Here is a 22632-nt window from a genome sequence, read left to right on the forward strand (position 1 = left end):
ATCTTTAGGATGGATGGGCAAACTGTACCTTTCCATAAACCTTTGCCTGTAGAGATCCTTAATTTTTTCTACAAGTTTCAATTGTTAATGTGCAAAAAGAAAAACTATTGAAACTTTGAGGTGGGATTTGGTGTCCATCAGTTTTGAGTTTTGACCAGGCCCGATAAAGTTCTTCTCTTGGATCTTGCCAGTTCTTGAATATAGCATATCAATGACTAATGGAGCTGCTAATCTTAAAAAAGAAAAGAAAACAAGAAGCAAAAGAGTTCAAACTCTCTGTGTTTTGACACTGTAGTGGAGTATTGCACTGGATGCCTATTGATCCATGCACACAAATATTTTCTTCATTTCTTAAAAAGATTTGCACATCGATATATTAATCTATGTCATAATATTATTATCATGCTCTGTATATTCTTGCACAAATATAAAGAGAGCAAAAAGTTGGCATGACTTCCTCCTTTTTTTTATTTGACGTAAGAGAAGGTTGTTCAAAGTAAACAAGAAAGTAGTCATCCAGGCCTATCCTGAGAACTGTTTTTACTGGTTGAGTGCATATGATTGTTTATCTAGGATGGAATGCAGGAACGAATCTGTTTTCCTTTGGAAAGGTCTATTCTAACTGATGTGGACTCTATATTTGAATGAGAGGTGTGGGAAATCTGTATTATCAAATTAACCATTCATGTGTTACATTGCTCTTGGTGCTTTGGAGAAGTGGCATGTGAGCATGTGAAACTTTCTTCAGTTCAACAATATCAAGCAACCCCTAGATAAGTTGAACAGGACCAGCTATTTATGACAAAAGCCTGAAATACTGGGCTTTTTCACACCTCTGCTTTCAAGTATTGGAAAAAGAACAGGCAGAAAGGCATATCTGTTCCCCCCTCCCTCCCCCTCTCTTCCTAAAAGAACAGGCATGGCAGATGTTAGCTGAAGCACCGTTTCCAAGGGTAACCACAGGGGCCACATATACACTTTTCCAGCCAGCAGGGCTGAATTGGTGTCTTTTCACTCGTCACATGCAGCGGGCCTGGTATGCAGCAAGGAAACAAATTCAAGCCAAGTGAGGACTCAGAATGACTGTCTTCTTTCCCCAGGTGTCAGAGTGAAAAATTGCCAATGTTAAAGGGTATAAACGAAACACAGCCTGCCAGAATCTTGACCCCCATCACGTATCATCACCCAGGAAAGTCAGCACAGCGCAGAAAAGGATTGTCTGCAGGGTGATGCCAGCGTTTACATTTTATCTTTCGAAGGTCCCTTTTGGAGCCAAGGAAGAGATCACCTACCTTTCTTTTTCACAGTCAAATAAAGCACCTCTCTTGATGTTTATGGTGCATGGTGTAGGCCTGACAGATGGTCACTTCAACAAAGGGGAGAAGAATGACTAGAAACTAAGGAGACATGGAAATTCTTATTAACAAAGTCTAAAAATATTTCTTGATTTGTTTGTTTTACAAAAAGAACAGGAGGAATATTACGCATGCTTGATGATTAAAAAATGTTCCTGAGTACCACAGAAGGAGATTATGTGAAGCATATAGGAATTGGAAGAATCAGAGTTTAATTCTAATCTGTGCACTAAAACTATGATGGGGGTGTAAAATAGGTTCCCGAATCAGATTGCAAAACTCCAGACCAAGAGGCTTAAGTTTCTTGGGCTTCATTCGTGTTTCTCCTGTGGTTTGGATTGTATGGTAGCGCAAGTGTCTGATCAGAGGCCTGGACAAAGACGTAAATGTTAAAGCACAAAATGCACAGCACCTCTTGAGGAAGGAACATAACTTCTCAGTTGCTGCAAGGAGCAGAGATGTATTACTGAGCTTGTGTTTGCGGAAGAATCCACAGATCTTGCACTCCACCCCCGCAGGGTGGAAACAAAGCTGCTGGGCTGACAAGCTGTTGATGGATCTAGCCTTGCCCAACCCAACCCTGCAGGGTCGCCTGTTGCACCAGGCGCCTCCTCTCTCCGGAGACTGCCTGCAACAGAAACAGGAAAGGGAGAAAAAATCGGGTTTTTCCCTTGCCGCTCCCAGCAAACACCAAGTCAACTCAGCTGCATCATCTTGGCAACAGTTATATGATTGGTCGGTTGGCAGAAGCCAGTGGGCCAATTGGGGCCTCAGCAGTTCAGACTCAGAGGGTTAGAATGGAGAAGTGTGATTTCTTTCTTTTCTTCCTCCAGGGCTATGGAAGGGGAAAGGGGCCTTTCAGATTCAGCCTGATGGGCAGCTTCGGGAGGGGTGCTAGCAGCTGCTTCTTGTAGAGGCATATTTTCCCACCTCTGCCCCACTTTTCCTAAGGCCTGATCTTGTTTCATTGAGCTACGCACGAAAGGTTCTTTCCCTCCTTGCTTTCCCACCCTTCTAAACTGTGCTGATGCAGCTAGATTGGGCCTTGATGAGTAGAGCCCCAACCAGCCTGGGATCAAGCATTTACTTCCATTCCAATCATTAAAAAAAAAATACTTTACTAAATTTCTGCAAAGGCTAACATAAAAAACAAGAAAAAAAAAGGAATTGAGAAGGGAAGAGGAAGGTTCAAAGGAATAAGAAAAAAAGAAATAGAAAAAAGATAACTTCCAACATTCTTTAATACAGTTGCAAATATAAAATATATTAATTTTTTGATCTAAAACTCAATGCTAACAATATATCTATAATAAGAAAAAATTCTAATCATTATAATTCCACAATTAATACAATTCTTCTACGGTTTCCAGCAAAAAGTGATCTCCAAATAGAAACAAAGCTAGACAAAGCCTATTCTTTAATCAAAGTAGTTAATTTCATCTTCTTGGTCAGTTCCATTAATTTCACCATCCACTCTTCAATTGTGGAAACCTTTTAAGTCTTTGTCCATACAAAAGTCTTGATGCCATTATCATATATAAAAACAAAACCTCATGTTTTTTTTTCTCCAACTACCTATCCATCAAACCAAAAAGAAAATCTTATGGATTCAATTATTTTAAGAATTTTCTGAATTAAAGTACATATTTTAGCCCAGTAACTCAGTCTTGTTCCAATTATTTTTGTTTGCTTGCTTTTCAGATGAAACAAACTCACACAATAGCATTGGAATGTTAGTGGGTATGGATCACTTAGAATGGAGAAATTAGTTTGGAAGGCTAAAGTCCCAAGAAGATACAATTAAGGTTGTTGGGAGTAGATTGCTTTTCTCAAGGCAGTTTAAAGAAGTATGTAACTCCAGAGGGCTTTTCTCTAAATAAACTCAAACACAGTGTAAACAATGTGTTTGTAAGCAGTTCAATACCCATGCGCTAACTAACAAAAACCAGAACAAATTTTGGACAAAAAATTGTCCCAGCTGCCCATATATACTTCTTTGACAGAGCTATTAGGTTAATATATCATGGGAATATCTTAAACATAATGCATCTGGACCTCAGTAAAGCCTTCAGTAGGAAAGCTTATGACATTCTCCTTAATAAACTGGCTTAGTATGGGTTAGATGATAACTACTGTGGGTTGGACTCACAATTGGCTGAATGACTGTATCCAAAGAGCACTCATTAATGAGGGAAGTATTGAGAGATGTGTCTGGCCTATCAATGACTTGGATGAGGGATATATTTACCAAGTTTGCAGGTGATAGAAATCTGGCAAGGATGCAGTACCATTTGTGAAAGAGATTCAGGTGTCTTGTTGGTTGCAAGTAAAACATGAGCTGACTCGAATCCTGCTGCTAAAAAGACAAACATTATCACTGGGTGCCTTAATGGGGATATAGGAGCCAGATCATAAGAAACATTTGCTCCAGTCAGGCCCATTTGAAAAACTGGGTTTATCCCAGTTCAGGGCATTATAGTTCAGAAAGGAAAATAACAAATTAGAGTAAGTGACTCAACAGAAGGGCTATCAAGATGGCGAGCAGTTTCAAAATCAAGCCATATAAGGACTGGCTAAAATATGGGTTTTTTTGCCTACAGAAAAGATAGTTGAGGAGAGATATGATAGTATTCTTCAACTATCTTGTCACATAGAAGAGGGGCTAAAACGTATTTCTGTTGTTGCAAAGCAAGAAGCAGCTGGTTAAAATTACAAGGAAATAGATTCTGGCTAGATATCAAGAGAACTTCCTGAGTGCATAGATCATCAACCTGTGGAACATGCTGTCACATGAAGGATTGAATTCTCTGCTGGAGGTTGTCAGAAGCTAGATCCCACAATGAGTGGCATTGGATTAGATGATTTCTACATACATTTGAATTTTCTGATCTTAGATTTTTTCATAAGGGGTGCACCTAGAGAAAGCACTGGCTGGGTCTTCTGCATCTTGAGCTTGGATATGAGACTGTGTCTTAGTTAGTATAATAAACTTATTCAGGTTAAGCTGGGTACACTCCAACCAGGTTTCACACAATTTCTTGAGTGATGCTGGGAAAATTCAGTTTAAAATGATTCCCTCTACTCCCAAAGATCCCTTCCTTCATCATGGGTTAAAAAACTTGGCAGCAGGCAGATTTATTTTAAGATTATTTTAAGAATTATTACAGAATTATCTAATAATGTGTGTGATAATTTGCTGCTCTTTCTATAGTTGTAATTGTATAATTTATATAATGGTTTGTGACTCTTTCCTGAAAAAGGAAAGGAAAATACATGGGTTTCCTACTTACGATCCTGAAAATGGTTGTTGTACAATCTACTACTCATTCTCCAATTTTTACAGCAGGCTCTTGTGTCTATGCGTTGCCTGAGTTTTTGGATGTAGAAGACATAGAAGCTAGTTGAACATTCAGATCTATTAGTCTACATGAAATATACAATATAAACAACATTTGTACACCACATTTTGTTGTATGTGCATTTATGTTCCTCAGGATTGATATATGCTGCTTCTACTTTATGGTTATAAAACTTAATATTCTGTAAAATACAGTTTATATTTCAGTTTGAACAGTGATTGTTTTCAGTACATTTTCCTGATATCAAAACAGAAACTTGACACAAAAAAGAGATTCCTGAGAATTACTATGCTTTCTTCTTCTAATAAAGTTCTTGATAATGGCTAAGAAATTCCATTCCTAATCATAATACACATACATATAAAATATATGGTTAAAAATGAAGTAAATTGTAAAATACTACTTAGCCAAAACTTTCAAAGAATAATAACAAAAGATTTCCAAAAGATAATTCTTTTTTTTTTAAAGTAGATGAAACTCCAATAAACTAAAAAATATTCTTTTCACAGGAGATAATATACTATTGCAAAAATACACATTTTGCATGTTACTATTAGTCATACAGTATTCAAAAAGTCTTGGTATACATATGAATGCTTTAGCACCAGTTCTTAAGAAAGAGAAAGATTCCAAAAGATGAGATATCCTCTAAGGCAGGGCTGTCAAACTCACGGCCCAGATGTGTCACACGTTGGCCACACCCACACCTGGTTTAGTGAAAGGGGAAAAAGTCGCGATACATAACGTGATGATGCGAATTTGACACTCCTGCTCTGATGACTTAACCTAAGCCAGAGTATTATGAGTAATAATTAGCATTTGAATTGTTCCCAGGAATAAATATATATCCATAATGGTTTGCTCACTGTGATGGTCATGTTCTGTGTAGATCAAAATAATTTCATTGTTGATCACACCTCAAGGACTATACTGATGTTAAATTTTGGGGGGGAAAAAGAGCAGCTGAGTTTGGTTAGATCTCTTTGAGCAATATTTGATAGGTTGCGGTCCGTGCCCCATTGGCATATTTTCTAGTTCCATGATTCTTATCTTGTTCTGAGAAAAGAGCTGTCAATGTGGGTTGCCCTGAAGCAATGCTTTTAGGGCTTTGTCATAAGATAGTTGGCAGTCCATAGTATTGAGATAAGGTATATCAGCAGAAGATAAGGTGGCCTCAGAATTTAGCAAATGATGGGCAGAGAAAAATCATCATGATTCGACAGAAGGGAGAGGCCAGGGCACTGTTTTGTATGAGTAGGAAACAAGGGAACAGCCTGCACTGGAGTAAGTCTAGGATTGAGAGATAAGTGGTTTTATTTAGTGAAAATCCTATAGGTTGGGGGGTTGGTATTTGTTGAGATATTAATGTAACTATCTCAACAGGTAATAAATAAATTGCATTTCAGAAAATCACAATAAGCCCATAGTGAGTTCATGCTAAGGAAATAACACTCAGAGCTGAAATTCTTCTTACTCAAAAATCTAGAGTGTGAAGTTCTAAGATCTCTTGATAGAATGATAGAATAACAGAGTTGGAAGGGACCTTGTGTTCTGTGCCAATGCTCTACAACAGCGATGGTGAACCTTTTTTGGCTTGCGTGCCATAAATGGGGGGAGCATGGGGGGGTTGCGTGCGGGTGTGCCCCACCCATAATGACCCCCTCAGTGCGCATGCACGTACTACAGGCGTCCCCCCCCATTTTTTGCCCTCCCCAGGCTCCAAAGGCTTTATATGAGCCTGGGGAGGGCGAAAACAGCCTCCCCCGCCCCCCAGAAGCCCTCTGGAGGCTTTGGGGACCTTCAGGAGGCTTCCCTGAAGCCTCCAGAGCAGTCAAAATGACCTTCTGAGCAAACCGGAAGTGACTTCCGGTTTGCTTGGAGGGTCGTTTTAAGCGCTCCAAAGGCTTCAGGAACCTTCAGGAGGCTTCCATGAAGCCTTTGGAGCAGTCAAAATGACTCTCTGAGCAAACCGGAAGTCATTTCCAGTTTGCTCGGAGGGTTGTTTTGAGTGCTCCGAAGGCTTCAGGCACCTTCAGGAGGCTTCCCTGAAGCCTCCGGAGCAGTCAAAACGACCCTCCGAGCAAACTGGAAGTCTGTTCCCGAACTTCCGGTTTGCTCATAGGGCCGATTTTTTGCGCTCCGGAGGCTTCAGGGAAACTCATGAATCCCCTGGAGGGCCTCTGGGGGGGGCAGGGAAGCTTTTTTCACCCTCCCCAGGCTCCTATAAAGCCTCTGGAACCTGGGGAGGGCGAAAAATGGCTTTAAAAAAGGGTGAACTCAGCTGGCCAGCGTGCACATGCGCACTGGCCAGCTGATAGGGCAGCGCCTCACGTACCCTGACAAATGGTTCTGCATGCCACCTGTGGCATGCGTGCCATAGGTTCGCCATCACTGCTCTACAATATATACGGACGCAGACTTGGCTGTCTGCCACAACTAAGGAGGGAGATAAGCAACCCCTTGGCTGGGAGCCCAGAAAGCTATCTCTATGAAACAAGGCTTGAACTCACGAAATTCTCCCAATCTCTCTCTACAGCTGGATCAGTAAATTGTTGTTTCCTGCAAAATTCCCCTCCCGTCACCCCACCTATAAGCTCGCCGAAAGGGGCCAATCGTAGCCACCTGTTCCTATTTCCTTCTGTGACTCTTTTTCCAAAGCTGCTCTCTCCTCCTCGCAGTCATACGCATACGTACGTCAGGTACAGCCTCCCTCTGTTCTTCCTCACTGCTCCTTGACTCAGATGCCACCTGGTGGCCAACATGTCTCTCTAGTCCCTGCTCTGACTCTGAACACCCCCCAGAGTCTTCCTCAGCCTCCTGGGCAGTCCCATAGTGTTCATTGCTGTCAGATTCCACCAACAGCTCAGCAGGCCACTGTTGGGCCACAACACTTTGGAGGTCTTCTAGTCCAATCCCTTGCTTAGGCAGGAAACCCTACACCACTTCAGACAATTGGTTAACTAACATCTTCTTAAAAACTTCCAGTGTTGGAGCACTCACAACTTTTGGAGGCTAAGTTGTTCCACTGATTAATTGTTCTGTCAGGAAATTTCTCCACAGTTCTAAGTTGCTTCTCTCCTTGATTACTTTCCACCTATTGCTTCTTGTCCTGCCCTCAGGTGCTTTGGAGAATAACTTGACTCCCTCTTCTTTGTGGAAGCCCCTGAGATATTGGAACACTACTATGTCTCCCCTAGTCCCTCTTTTCATTTTTTTCATCTTTCATTGATAATACAAGTCATCGCTACACTATATTGCTACAGAGGTGATATTCTGCCAGTTTGCCCTGGTTTGGCTGAACTGGTAGTGGTAGGGGCGGGAGGCTCTGCCCACCTGCCCAGACATCATCGCAGATGTTCTGTGCATGCGCAGAAGCCCTGCGCGAGCGAGCACTCCTGGTTCCAAACCAGTAGCGAAGATTAGAGCATTTCATGCCTGCATTGCTTCCTACAACTGCTCCAACCTTTCTTAAGCAAGCCTTTTGAAAAAAATGGGTGGACCACAGTAGAACTCCTCTACCCCCCCCCCCAACCCAAAAATATTACTCATCCGTTTGCTTCTGTTCTTGTATTTAAGCCAAAAGCCTAGCCTTAGGGCTAGGGAGTGACTCAGAAGAGGAGGAGTCCTCTACTAGAAACATGTACATTTTTGTGCCGGGATGCTGCCTACATTCTTTTGCTGCTGTAAAATGTGTTAGTTTTGTAAGGGATCTTGGCACTCTAAGGTAAGGTTCTGCCCAAGGAACAAAGGCTGGAGCATATTGGGTTTCCCAGCACAGGAAAAGGGAGGAAGGCACCGGCAGGTCTAAGGATCTGCAATCTTACTTGAAGCACAAGTAGTCTGTGACACACAGGCTCTCCCTCAACAGCATATTTTCCAGCCTACTCAGTTGAATACAAGCCGGATACACTGAAACTAAGTAATGAAAAAGAGCAAGTAGCCAAACATTACGGTCTCTTACTAGCAGTGATTAAGAGGGGGGAGAAAATTTTTATGCAACTTTGAAACACCAGTAAAGGTGAGATTTGTTTCCCTACAACTCCTTTATTACTGTTCCAAATGCTGCTAAAGCTAAAGGGGATAAAAAGATATATGGCAGTGCACTTCTTGTAGATATTAACATATAAGCAAGGTCCTAGCATAGCCTTGGCCTAGCATGTGATCCATATATCCCTCACGGAGTTCATACACACGAATCAATGTTTCGTTTAGTCATGATTTATTGACTAAACCACTATGGGCTTGTAGATAAACACAAGTCAAAACTCTGTTGGTTCATGCTTTACTAGAATGACTGCAACATGCAAAACCACAATTAAATAAACCACAAAATTATTACACTATAATAACATGAACAATGAATTTGATAATGTAGCTGCTGACATCCAACTTGTTTGGGGCAGTTTCCTACACCTCCAGATTTTCTTATCCTTGTATAGAACAAAGCCAATTTAAACCTAATTTGTGAAGATAGCAGTGAATTGGCTAGCTGTCTTTTTCATTAGATCCACTAGGCAAGCTTCCTCAAGTTGATATTCCACCTGTGTTAGGAACAGGGCATCTACAATTCCCAGTTAACAGAGCCAACTAATTGTTAAAATATCATAGGGAAATTTTTTATTTTGCATTCAGGAAAAAAACCCCCAACCATATAGGCGTTGGATGGCATTCTCCCCACCCCTCGGCAATTGATTATTGTCTGTAAGTGATTCCAAACAATGAAAATAATAGTTGCTGCTGATCAGAAGATTGAGACTGCACAAACTTTACAAAAGTTAATGTGGCAATGGAGGCCCAGCTACAAATTAATTACAATCGTATAATCTTTAATGTGAGTGGAAAAATGAATGCCATTGAGACCGTTGATATAGGAAATATAGCAATGAGAAGCTGTTTAATCTCTATCCCATCCACAATTTCTTAATTTTGAATTCATTTATCTTGGTGTTTGTATTCTGATGGCACTTGGAATGTGGAAAAATACACATGGGAAAAAAAATTCATGGCTGTCTTTTTCCTTCTTGAATGCCTCTGAATCTCATTTTCTTATTTTTTTTCTAATACAAACAGGATTTAGATGTCAGAATAGAGCTAGAAGAGTCCTTGGAGGTCTAACCTCCTGCTCAAGCAGAAGACTCTATACCATTTCAGACAGGTGTATGTCCAATGTCCAGTCACCATTGATAAAGCACCTACAACTTCCAAAGGCAAGCTGTTAATTGTTCTCACTGTTAGGAAGTTTCTCCTTAATTTCAGGTTGCTTCTCTCCTTGATTAGTTTCCATCCATTGTTTCTTGTCCTGTCCTCTGGTGCTTTGGAAAATAAGTTGCCTGGTCCTGTTTGTGGCAGCCCCTCAAATACTGGAATATAGCTATTATGTCCCTCCTGATCCTTTTTTTCTCTAGACTAGGCAAACCCAAATCCTGCAACGGTTCCTCATATGTTTTAGTCTCCAGGCCTTTAATCATCTTAGTTGCTCTTCTCTGCACTTTTTCCAAAGTCTCAACATCTTTTTTGTAATGTGGTGACCAAAACTGTATGCAGTATTCCAGGTATGGCCTTACTAAGGTTTATAAAGCAGTGTTAAAAATTCATGTGATTTTAATTCTATGCCTCTATTTATACAACCAAGGATTGTATTAGCTTTTTTGGCTGCTGCTGCACACTGCCGATTCTTATTGGCCAATAGGAAAGTGGAATCTAATATTCTCTAAGTGGGACTGACCTTTGCTGGAAGAGCATGCCCTTAGTCTATGAATACTTCTTGTACATCAGTCTTTGAGAATCCTCAGGTGGTTTGCACAATTTCATTTACGGGACCTAGATCCAGTCTTACTTGCTCATGCCTTGGTTACATAATCATAGACTTCTGCAGTGTATTCTGCCTAATATATATTATTTTATGAACTAATTATCATTGCTCCATAAAAAAAATCTCTATTCCTAGACCTTCTTTCATGCAATGTCTTTTGGCATAGCCAATATTAATAAAGCATTGAGGGGAAAAAAGAGCATTTCCTTCATGAGAAAAGCTTCCTTGCCTACTCAATTATTCCTGATATTTTTCTGATTGTGAAATAGACTAGTCCAGTGTTTCTCAACCTTGGCAACTTGAAGATGTCTGGACTTCAACTCCCAGAATTCCCCAGCCAGACATCTTCAAGTTGCCAAGGTTGAGAAACACTGGACTAGGCACATAAATGCCATGCATCTTTCTTCACCTCTAAGTTATTTTGCTTTTGCTGCATCAGGCAAAATCAGCTGTGATACTAGAATTTATTAACATCAACCCTACCAAGCCATTGCATTTGAGTGTCAACATTGACATCTTGTGGCAGAAATAAAGAGGTTTTGAACTGAAGATGGAGATGTGACGTACTGCTCATGATTCTTTGAATGTTAAAAGGAGATGATGGGAACTATGATCTAGCCTATGGGAAAAACTCCAGTTTCAAAATGGCTAGAATATACTGGGTGGTGTGATTGAAATATATGGTATATTAAATTTGAATAGCTACGGATAATCCCTCCCCCTTATTTCATAGAATGTTTATTAAATATTTTAAAAGATATAAAAATTAACATGAACTAATGCAAAGTAAATAATAGAAAAAAGGGGGGGGGGAGTGGAGAAAAAGCAAAAAAAGCATAAGAAACAATGAAAAGTAATAGAAATAGCTTCCATTTTCTCAACATCAATTTTAAGTACCAGTATAGTGCAAAATTACCTCTATTGGTACAAAAATCCCTCTTTTCCTATTTTTTAAAATCATAAGTTCATTATTTTCTGTTTCATGCAAAATGTTTATAGGCGATTTCGGGTCAATAATAAGCACAGATACTGTCTACTGTCTTTTCTTTAATCAAGGAAATAAATGTAGCCATTTCTGCAAGTTCCACCCTCTTCACCAGCCATTCCACCATTGTGGGTAGTGCCAAACCATGTCACTTTTGTGCAGACAATAATACTAGTCTGATTGCAGTGATCATGTATAAAAACAAGGTCTCATGATTTTTTTTCTCACTTTTCTCTTTCTGTGTCTTTCAATCCACATCACAATCCACATACCCATAGCAACAAAGCATCAGAGTCTGGCTGATATTATCTTTATCTTTTGTTATATTAAATCTGCCAATCACTTGCACTCTTTAGTAATAAACAAAAAGCATTTCCAGAAAGGTCTGGTCTATTTGTCTAGCTTAATTCAAGTTTATTTAAAAGTACTGTCACCAAAAGTAAAAATAGTACAAATAAAAATATAACTGTTTTTTTAATCCACCTTAAACTTTGTTAAATCATCTCTTTGGGGTTTTTTGTCAAAAGTTTTTGAGTCTTTAAATCTTCAAAGTCTCTTGTTTATTGTAATCCAGAAAAAAAAAGTTGCACTCACTTAGAGGAATAGCGCCACAAAGAAAATCTGTTTATCTATAGACTGATGAAATGAAACATGGTTAAGAAATTAAGAATTAAAAAAATCAAGTTGGCTGAACTTATTGTGCATATAGGCTTCATTATGGTTGTGGGCTTAGATGGGATTCTGTGACTCCCCGCTGTTTAATATATGAGTCAACCACAAAACCTTCTATTCCTGTAGTTTACTCATGAGAAGCAGCTGCTCAGAGTACAAGTGGACTTTCTCACAATCTCTCCTTCATCCAGACACGTTTTGTCAGCCAGCACCTGCCCACCAATCAGTGCTGTCAGCCGTCACTGCTTCTTCAGAGACATCAAGTCCACCATAATCCTCACCAGAAGTCCTGCAATGGATAGAGTTCTAATGCTGGATTACAAAACCTTATCAATGAATAATGTCTGCACCAGAAAAGGAGCAGAATCATGGCCTTCTGGGACTGCAGTGAAAGACCCTACATCAGGGGTGTCAAACTGGTGGTCCGCGAGCTGGATGCATCACACACAGGCCATGCCCACCCCAGCTCTGCAAAAGAGAAAAAGTTGTGATACGTCATGTGATGGAAACGTGACGCTGTGCATTTGACACCCGTGCCTACATGAATAGAATTAATGTGTGCTAGATTATCTAGGGGACATGAAAATAAATTATGCTGAACATGAGATTTTGATGCCCCTGCCCTTTGCTTTGGGATCTCAGAAGAGCTGGGCTGGATCAAAATACAGGCCATCTGTTCCAGAATTTTACTCCTGCAATAGGAAATTGAAATCAATGGAAAATCTGCAAACTTCCCCCCACCCAACAACAAAATAGTACAGGTAGTCCCTGACTAAAGATCACAGGTAAGTCCAAAATTTCTGATGCTTTTGTTTGTTAAATGAGTTTTGCCCCATTTTATGCCCTTTCTTATCACAGTTGTTAAGCAAATCACTGCAGTTTTAAAAGATAGTAACATAGTTGTTAAGTGAATCTGCTTCCTATTCACTTGGCTCGTCAGAAGGTCACAAAAGGTGATTAAATGAGCCTGAGACACCATCATAAATACATACCAGTTGCCAAGCACCTGAATTTTGATTGAGTGACCATGGAGATGCTGCAAGAGTCATAAGTGTGAAAACTGATCATAAGTTACTTTTTTCAGTGTCACTGTAACTTCGAACATTCACCAAAATGAACTATTGTAAGTCTAGGATTATCTGTAATTTCACTCTCAATTTGTAATTCTGCTACGGGTAGAAAAACATACCACCATCGTAACTAGAAGCCAGCAATTGTCTTGCTCTGTGCAAATTTCATGTACACTGTAATTCTTACTGTAGTGTAGATAAGATAGTTCCTCCCAGCAAATATTCATCTTTGGCAATACAGTATTGTAATCAACACAGCACACGTATCATCTAAAAGGTGCTGCGCTTGTTTGCAATTATGGTGAAACGTTAGCATTTAAAGGTGAAACATTATTTGGTGGAAGAAAAGGTGTATGTTGTAAGAAATTCCATAGTTTAGCCACCAGAGGGCAAAGTTAGATCACTGTTTCTATCACGGTTTCTGCTGCTGAACAATTTCATATGCAGGGTCTACTGTACCACAGCATTTCTGGTCATCGCCAACTTTAAGATCTGCGAATTTCAACTCCCAGAATCCCCTAGCCAACATTTTAGTTGGCGAGATTGAAAAACACTCGTCTACCAGATTTGGGTTGCAGAAACTAAAAAAAAACAAAAAACAAAAAACCCCCCAAACAAACACTAGATGGAAGAAATACTGAGCATTTTAGCTCATTGCTGCCATCTAATAAAGGTTCAAATTTTTGCAGCACATATCTGACAGTCTTACCTGGAAATCCAATGGAGGTGACATTTCAAGGGAAAGACTGGTTTTTTGAACCAGTTTTATAATGGTTACACTGATCCCCTATAAGATCTATCTGCCTTGAACCATCCAGTTTGGCAGTCAAATATTAATGCTAAGGCATGAGAAGGAGAACCAGTGTTTTCCCCAGAACATATTACTGATGGAAGCCTTTTCTACAAATGAGAACGTTTCTCTTACTTAGGCTTGGTGATCATTAATTCCCAACTGGCTGGAAAGAATGAAATTGCTAAGCAAATATATCAGATTAGAACTGAAGCATTTTTGGGATCTATTATACCTGAATGGAGAGTCCACTGCATACCAAAACATGGAGAAAAATTAACATTCCCAAAATCTCCCAATAATCACAATAGTACCTGTGTTCTCATATAAGGTCTCAGAACATTCCAGCTCCTATTTTTCTTTTATATCATTTGGTGCTTGCAAGTACCATGCAAAATTGTGTGATGATGGTGTCTGCTTAGAAAAGTTGCTTATCTCTGAACCAAACATAATAGAGTTTTTGTGTTCCTGTCTGTTTGTGTCTTAACATATTGTATGAACCTAGCCATTTTATACACTTATAATATGTGAACCTAGCAAATCATGGCTTATAAAACCTTGGTTTAATTTGCTGAATCCATTCACTAAATCAATATATCTGATCCCTTAAATAGCCATGCAGACACCTTCCTTTCAAAGTGCAGCATTAAATGTTTCCATGGTGGATTTAATTCCTGATAATTACTCATTAACACCAGATGTTTCAGACTTCCTCTCAACAATTGGTAGTTTTCAAGTTATTCCATGCAATTATAAAAAGGATTTTATTGAACAATAATGGTATCTACAGTTCATGCATATACATTTAAAAAATATTATCAGCATGCATTTTACATATACAAAAAGGTTTTGACGATATTTTGAGCATCTCAGAATCTTTCAAGACCTACTTCTTCCTTGTTCTTGTTTTTCCCTCCATGAATTTTATGGAAATGAAATAACTCAGTGGATTATAGCCAAAAGCACCATAGATTCTTATGGCACTGGCTGGTACTACGACATGCATGAAATTTAACACAGGCAGTTCTACAGTCAAGCAAACAAATTACAGCAAATGTAATTAGACTTACAGGAGCCAAGAAAGCAATGCTATTATAACAAGGATTTAGGATGCACCTTTTATTGGATTATTGTGTTGAAATGGGAACATACAGAGTAGTACAAGCCTAAAACTCTCAGTTCTTTATTATATACTGACTAAATACCTTGCTTGAATGATACTGAGTCTTACCAACCGTTTTAATGCTTATGGTTCTCGTTGCATTTTATTACTATCTAGAAGCATGCCTTCAAACAGTAGCATTGTTTATATGCACTCAAGCAGCACATGGAAAGGAATATGAAATATGCATGGTGAAAGCATTGAGTAATGCATTGCATTGCGCTATAACAGAAGAAAGAGGAGGTGGGGAGAAACCTGGTGGCTGGAAAAAGTTAATAATATGCAGTGTGTAGGAAGCCACAAATGGGGCTCGATGCCATCAGAAGTTTACATAGTAAAATGTTCTTTTTTCCTGAAAATGAAAAGGATACTCTTTTTTCCCACCCCTCCAGGATGTGATATGAATGAAGCTTTCCTATTCATGTAAGGCTGCCTTCAAACTGTGAGAAAATGTTAGGGTTGAAGGCTCTGTTACTCCTTTTAATCTCTCAAAGTGCAATGGTCTCCAAATCAGAGGCGGAAATATTACTTAAAGTCCTTCTGCCACAACAGCACTGATTGCAGAACATTAGGAGATTAAATAGGAGTGCATTAGAACAAAGCAAAAATGGAAAAAAGGTGGGGAGAAAGGGTCTTGCTGAAACTATTTAAGTGCAAAACTATATTTGGGTCTTTCAGGGGGCTGAATTATGACTATTATAAATAGCAAGCCTCTATTGGGCTTTGGAAACATAATGGTGACATTTGATGTATAGCATCATGATTAGCTCAATATGCAATTCTTATGTGTTGCTAAGCTTGTTGGAGTTTTGATTCCTTCCTGGTAATGTGTGTTGTTGTATTGTGTATGTTAAAACTAATGGACAAGAAAGAAGAATAAACAAAATGATGCTACTTGGTTGGCAACTAATACTTGGAGAGTTATGCTGTCAACTAACTTGTTACTGTTTTTTCCATTGCTTTTTTCTGTTTCCTGAACTAATCTTTCTAATTGTTCCTTGCTGGGTGGCCAACCCTTTAATCTGTTTTCAATTTGTTTGGATGTAGTCTTGTCCACCGCCACTACACACACGCTACAGTACTTTTTCATTGCAGTCCCCCTACATGGAAAACTAAATCCCAGAGGTATCCTAGCTGGCATTGGCTTTCTAATGCTACACACATGAAACACTTGTAAAGAATAATACTTCTGTACTGCTCATTAAAGAGAGTGAGCACCACCCAACAGCATGTCATGAAAACTGGGTAAGTGATTGCTGAAAAATGGAGAGCATGGTAAAGAGAAAGTGGGAAAGAGGTAAGCAAAGATTTGGTTGGCCTATGTGTTGTTACTGAATTGACTACTATAAACAACACCTCTGCGTCCAGGTTACCAATTCTTCCTACATTATACCACTGCAGAAGCTCAGTCAAATGAAGCAGTAAAAAAAATGAGGAAGACTCCTCAATGTGCTGTAGGATTGCAGGAAGTATTTGGCCTTGTTCCTATGATGGAGACGGTTTAAGGAAAGAAGCAAGTGTAGTAGCTAAATGTCTATGACATTGGCCCACCGCAGGCATAGTGGGGCATCTGAGGGCATATGATTGCGACGGATCTCATTCCCATCCAGTCTCAAGACTTGTAGCTTTGAAAAATTCATGATGTCTACAAAGCTGCAAAAACTCTTGATGGTGAATTCTGGGGACAAAAAAAAAAAAAGAATTATGTCTCATTTACAGTTTTCCTTTATGTAGCTAAAGAATTATGTGTCACATTCTTATCAACAGAGACAAATCTCATTAGCTCGAATCCCTTATGCAACTTCAAGGATTAGCTAGTTCAAAGGGAGCTTCAGTTACTCTGAAGACATAAATCAGCATTCCTCTCCTAATGCCTTCCAGAACTGTTGGATTAAGCCCCAAAATTCCCTAAGTCAGTATGGATTTTGGACATTCTCTTGGGTATTTTAGATCTTGAGGTCCAGTAGGTCTGCAAGGCAACAATGGTATTATGGACTGTGGTGTAAGGTAAGGCTACTAGTCTCCCTATGTATTGGGTAGAGATTGAACAAGCAACAAATATAAAATGAGCTACGCTTGGCCTTTAACTATTAGTACAAGATCTAGGCTGCACACATCTGGATGGCCATCAGATGGCAGAAAGGAGGCCAGTGTATATCTTTGCTGCCATCTAGAGGTTGACATTTTCAGCCCAAATATGGTAACTCATTTTTTTTTGTAATAATAACATTTCTGATCCAGATTTTATTGGGTTAAGCAGTGCATCTCTAGTTGCAAAGTTGGAGGCTACTAGGAGATTAACATTTAAAACATTTCCATACATATTATTGAAAAATTATTTGAATTGTATAATATGCCATTATAAATTCAAAAAAATTGAAACTAGGATAATTTTCTTCTACAACTATTTTCATCATGAATGCCCACCTGTGCCTTTTCCCTTTAATGGTACCAATGTACCTATTCAAATCCATTCTTATTCATAGGTAACTAAAGCAGCACATAATTCATGAATATATATCTGTAATATATATAAACATCATTGTTACATTTAATTGGAGGCTTTTATCATGAACATAGACATGAGTGGGTTCCTGCCAGTTCTAACTTCTTCTATAGAAGAGATTCCACAAATCTACAGTGCCGTTTAGAACCAGTTCCAGCTCCCTCCCCCCGCCCGTCCGCACATCATGAAGGTGAAGAGCGAGAGGAGGAATTCTGGGAGTTGAAGTCCACAAGTCTTAAAGCTGTCAAGTTTGAACACCCCTGGGGTCTTTTTTCTAAAGGGTTATGGGTGCAGGGGTCTTGTAACTTGACAGCTTTAAGACTTGCACACTTCAATGCCAGAATTCCCGAGTCAGCATGACTGGAGGAGGAATTCTGGGAGTTGAAGTCCACAAGTCTTACAGCTGTCAAGTTTGAACACCCCTGGGTTTTTTTCCTAAAGGGTTAGGGGTGCAGGGGTCTTGTAACTTGACAGCTTTAAGACTTGCACACTTCAATGCCAGAGTTTCTGAGCCAGCATTTTGGTTGCTAAGCAAGAGTGTTGTTAAGTGAGTTTCACCACATTTTACAAGTTGGCCATGCCACCCAGCCACATGACTGCCAAGCCACTCCCACTTGGTCACATGGCTGGTAAGCCACTCCCACCCAGTCACATGGCTGGCAAGCCACTCCCACAAAGCAGGCCACACCTACAGAAGAGGTTCTAATTTTTTTGGAAACCCACCACTGAACATAGAGTTTAAAAAGACCAGTAGGTCATTAAATCCAATTTCATATTATATAAAAGTTAAAATCTTTTTTGAGTCAGATTGAGTCCTTGTGACTACCTGGATTTAGCTGTGTTTTCATGGCCACAGTATAGACTAGCTGGGGAATATGGGGAGTTGAAGTCCAGATATCTTAAAGTTGCCGAGATTTAAAAACACTGATATTATTCCAAGATCTTCTTTTATCACTTGTCAAACCAGTAATAGGTTGTGTTCTAAGAAGCACTCTAAAAGGCTAATGAAAAATAATTAAGAAAAGAATATTAAAATGACAAGGAATCCATTGAAAACCAAAGTTGAAAGAAAATATCACCACAATGGGTGAGAAGCAGTTTAAAACTGTATTTAAATAAACCAAGGGGGAAAAAAACCCCAGCAAGCTTTACTTTAAGAACTGAAAATTGAAATAGGCATCATTCAGGCTTTGGAGCTGTCACTGAAAAGCCATTTTGTATGTAGAGATTAGCTTGGGTTCTGGGGAGAAATAAATAATTTATTGAGAAACTTCAAATGATATATAATGGGAGCAGTGTTTTATTAGACTACTTCCATGAAAAAAAAACTTCAGAGTTTTAAATAGTTTATTATTTTCTTATTTACTATCCCTTCTATTTTCTTTTGGATTGGATTTTAGTTTTTAAATTATTTGGGCAGGAATCTCTTTGTGGATTTAATCTATCAATAACTTTGCTAGGGATGGGGAACCTTTTTGTAAACGCGTGCCAAAATTGTGCATGCGTGCATGATAGTGCGCATGTGCCCCACACCCACAATACAATGTGTCCCTCCCACCTGTGCAAATTGGGCCCATTTTTTGCCCTCCCAAGCCTCCGGAGACTTTCCTGAAGCCTGGGGAGGGCAAAAACTTCCTCCCTCAGCCCTCTGGAGGCTCTCCGGAAGCCGGAAACAGATCCTTTCTGAACTTCTGGTTGGCACGCTGGGCCTGTTTTTTGCTCTCCCCAGGCTCCGGAGGCTTTCCTGAAGTCTGGAGAGGGTAAAAGCTGCCTCCCCCAGCCCTCCGGAAGGCCGAAAATCAGCTGGCCAGCATGCACATGGGTGCTGGAGTGACCGCTTACATGCCAGCAGATATGGCTCCACATGTGCCATAGGTTTGCCATCATGGACCTAGGCAGTATTATTAAACTTGATGACTATTGAGTTAAAATCATCATAGGTAATTGGGAGATATATGTATTGTGTTGCCCAAAAATCTCGCCTTGAAGAATAAAAGTAACTCAGAAGCTCAGAAGTGATTGTTTTTACAGTGAAATTCTGAGTGCTTCCAAGGCAGATTGATAGACAGATATATGTTGGAGGGAATAAGTTGTATTGCTCCCTTTAAGCAGCCAGAGGGAATCCAAGGCCTAGTTATTTGAAATAGATTCTACTCTTCATCAATCTTGAATCCTGGTAATTGGGTAGACAAGTCCTTGCAGTTACCTTGCTAAGATTTCAGAAGTGATTTCCCACTGCCTCTTTCTAAAGGCTGAGAGAGAGAGACTGGCCCAAGGTCACCTCCCGTCCCCCTGTATTCACACCTAAGATGGGACTAGAATTCACAGGATTGCAGGAACTGGATACAGGTAGTAGTCCTCAACTTATGACCAAAACTGAGCCCCAAATTTCTTTTGCTAAACAAGATAGGTGTGAGGTGAGCTTTGTCCCATTTTATGACCTTTCTTACCATAGTTGTTAAGTGAAAAACTACAGTTGTTAAATTAGTAACATTGTTGTTAAGTGAAACTGGTTTCCCCATTGACTTTGCTTGTCAGAAGGTCACAAAAGGTAACCACATGACACAGGAACACTACAACCGTCATAAATATGAGTCAGTTGCCAAGTGTTTGAATTTGGATGATGTGACTATGGAGATTATGGAGCTCCCTGGTGCACATGCACGCCATGGAACTGCTCTTCCAGTTTCCAATGTTCCCGCGCATGCACACCAGGGATCTGCTCTTCCGGTTTCCAGCTCCCCCCCCCCCCGTGCACGCGCGCATGCACACACACACTCTTGTTTTGGCACTTGGTGCCGAAAAGGTTCTCCAACACTGGTCTAGTCTGATGAAGAAAAGGACTAAGGATGACATGGTAACAGACTTCCAATATCTAAGGGGCTGCCGCAGTGGTGGGTTTCAATTTTTTTTAGAACCTCTTCTATAGGTGTGGCCTGCTTTGTGGGAGTGGCTTGCCGGCCATGTGACTGGGTGGGCGTGGCCAACTTGTAAAATGTGGTGAAACTCACTTAACAACGCTCTTGCTTAGCAACCAAAATGTTGGCTCAGGACCTCTGGCATTTGAAGCGCACAAGTCTTAATATCTAAATATTTTTATTTCATTTTCATTTTCATTTTATACAATCACTTATATACTGTGCAAAGAAAAAAGAAAAAAAAAAAACCCCCAACATAACACTTCATTCCCCCATACACCCTCTCTTCTCCCCCTCCAACTTTCCTTTCACCCCTCCAACATTCCCCTCTTCTACTTCCCTTCCCCCTCAGACATCTCCCCCTCCCTCCATTTACCCTCCTTACATTCCCTCTCACTCCCTCTTTACTTCTCCCTTCTCTTTCCCTCTTCTCCCCACTTTGGTGTAGAAAAAGAAAAAAAAGAAAAAGAAAAAAAAACGACAGTACACAAGTGAATTCTTATTGTTCTAAGGATTGAAACTGTAATTCCACCCTCCCCCCTCCCCCCTATAATCCCCCCTCCCTAACCCCCTTACGGCTTCGCAGGTCCCATGCCCGGCATAATTCTTTAACAAGCATTTAAGTATAATAAGGCCAGCTAACTTTAAAATTTAAAAGAAAGTAAGATAAAAGTAAAGCCAAAAAGAAAAAGGAAAAATAATAATAAAAAAAAAAAAAAAAAAATAAAAAAAAAACACCCACACTCACACACAAAAAAAAAGAGAAAAAAACAAAAAGGGTCATAAACCCACTACGTTACCACAGCTTCCCATTATCTATAAATCTTAATCAATGTGACTCATTCCAAATTTCGATTATTTTGCTACTTGCAGGGTTTCAAACTGTATTAGAGCCAGGTAAGTTGATCAATTAGAATTCCCCAACTAAAAATCTCCTTGCTTTGTCTATCTATTCAAACCTTTAATTTATCTCTTTTTTATCCAAGTATCCAAACCTTTCTATAACACCATTAACTCAAATACTTCTTTCATTTTTCATTTCCAACACCTCCCTTTCTATCCTTACCCACCTCCACATATAAATTTTTTACCTTCCACCCTGCCTTTATCCATATCCACATATATATTTTATCCACATTCATTGCTCCTCCTATATTTACTCCACTTTCCTGAAGATTCTCCGACCAAACTTTCTTAACCTTATATTAATATAGCAACTCAAACAAACATCAGCTTGCGTTCTAGCCCCATATAATCTAATTAAACTTTCGCTGCCCTTCTCTCTCCCACGCACCTCCCAACTCCGTTTGTCCCAAACCGCAACTCAAAAAGATCACAATATCCGCTCTCTTCGCCTGAAAGAATAGTTCATGCGCAATTAAAGTTAGAGTTCAGACAAAATTTCTGTACAATATATGTCCCCAATCATCAACGCTTCTTTCAGTCTCCATGTCTCATCATCAATATGCCACTTTTCCATTTTATCCCAGACGGAAATCATAAAGCTTTAAAAACATCGCTTAGTCTTTATTCTTTAGTCTTCTGCCCTTCCGGAAGAGAAAAGCAACACGCTCCACCTTGTAGCCACGTGTCTCACTGTTTGTCTTCTCCTTCTCCCTGTCTCTCCCCAGATCCGGATGAATCAGGAAGTCCCGCCTTCAGGGTCTCGTAGTAAAATTTTCGGGCTTCACAGACAGAGTTAATGCGGTGTTTTTGGTTGCCAAATGTAACTGTAATACCAGCTGGGACTTCCCATCTATATGAAATCTGAGAGTTTCTGAGTTCTTCGGTTAAGAAAGCATACTGTCTCCTTGTTCTTAACATTTGAAATGGTATCTCCTTAAAAACAACCAAGTCGTCCCCGTCAATTCTCAACCTCTTTCCGTAGAGCCTCTGTGTTATCTCATTTCTAGATTCCCTTGTAGTAAAGTATATTATTATGTCCCTCGGAAGCTGTCGCTGTTTTGCTACCCAGGAATTCTGGCGGTAAATTCTTTGAATCT

At 39.7% G+C, this 22632-nt stretch overlaps 1 protein-coding gene across 1 annotated transcript in view; it reads right to left on the minus strand.

Moving 5' to 3' along the window:
• Window positions 1-14828: 14828 nt before the first annotated feature.
• The window catches only part of FMOD (fibromodulin), a 31736-nt gene continuing 23932 nt past the window's right edge, over window positions 14829-22632 (minus strand). Inside the window, exon 3 of the mRNA XM_014058173.2 lies at window positions 14829-16883. Within this exon, the coding sequence (XP_013913648.2) occupies window positions 16732-16883 (152 nt within the window). The 3' untranslated portion in view covers window positions 14829-16731. The remainder of the gene's footprint in view (window positions 16884-22632) is intronic.

Source organism: Thamnophis sirtalis, unplaced genomic scaffold, assembly GCF_051295495.1.
Source record: "Thamnophis sirtalis isolate CommonGarterSnake01/CBP01778 unplaced genomic scaffold, rThaSir2_p1.2 scaffold_7, whole genome shotgun sequence".
NCBI lineage: Eukaryota > Metazoa > Chordata > Lepidosauria > Squamata > Natricidae > Thamnophis > Thamnophis sirtalis.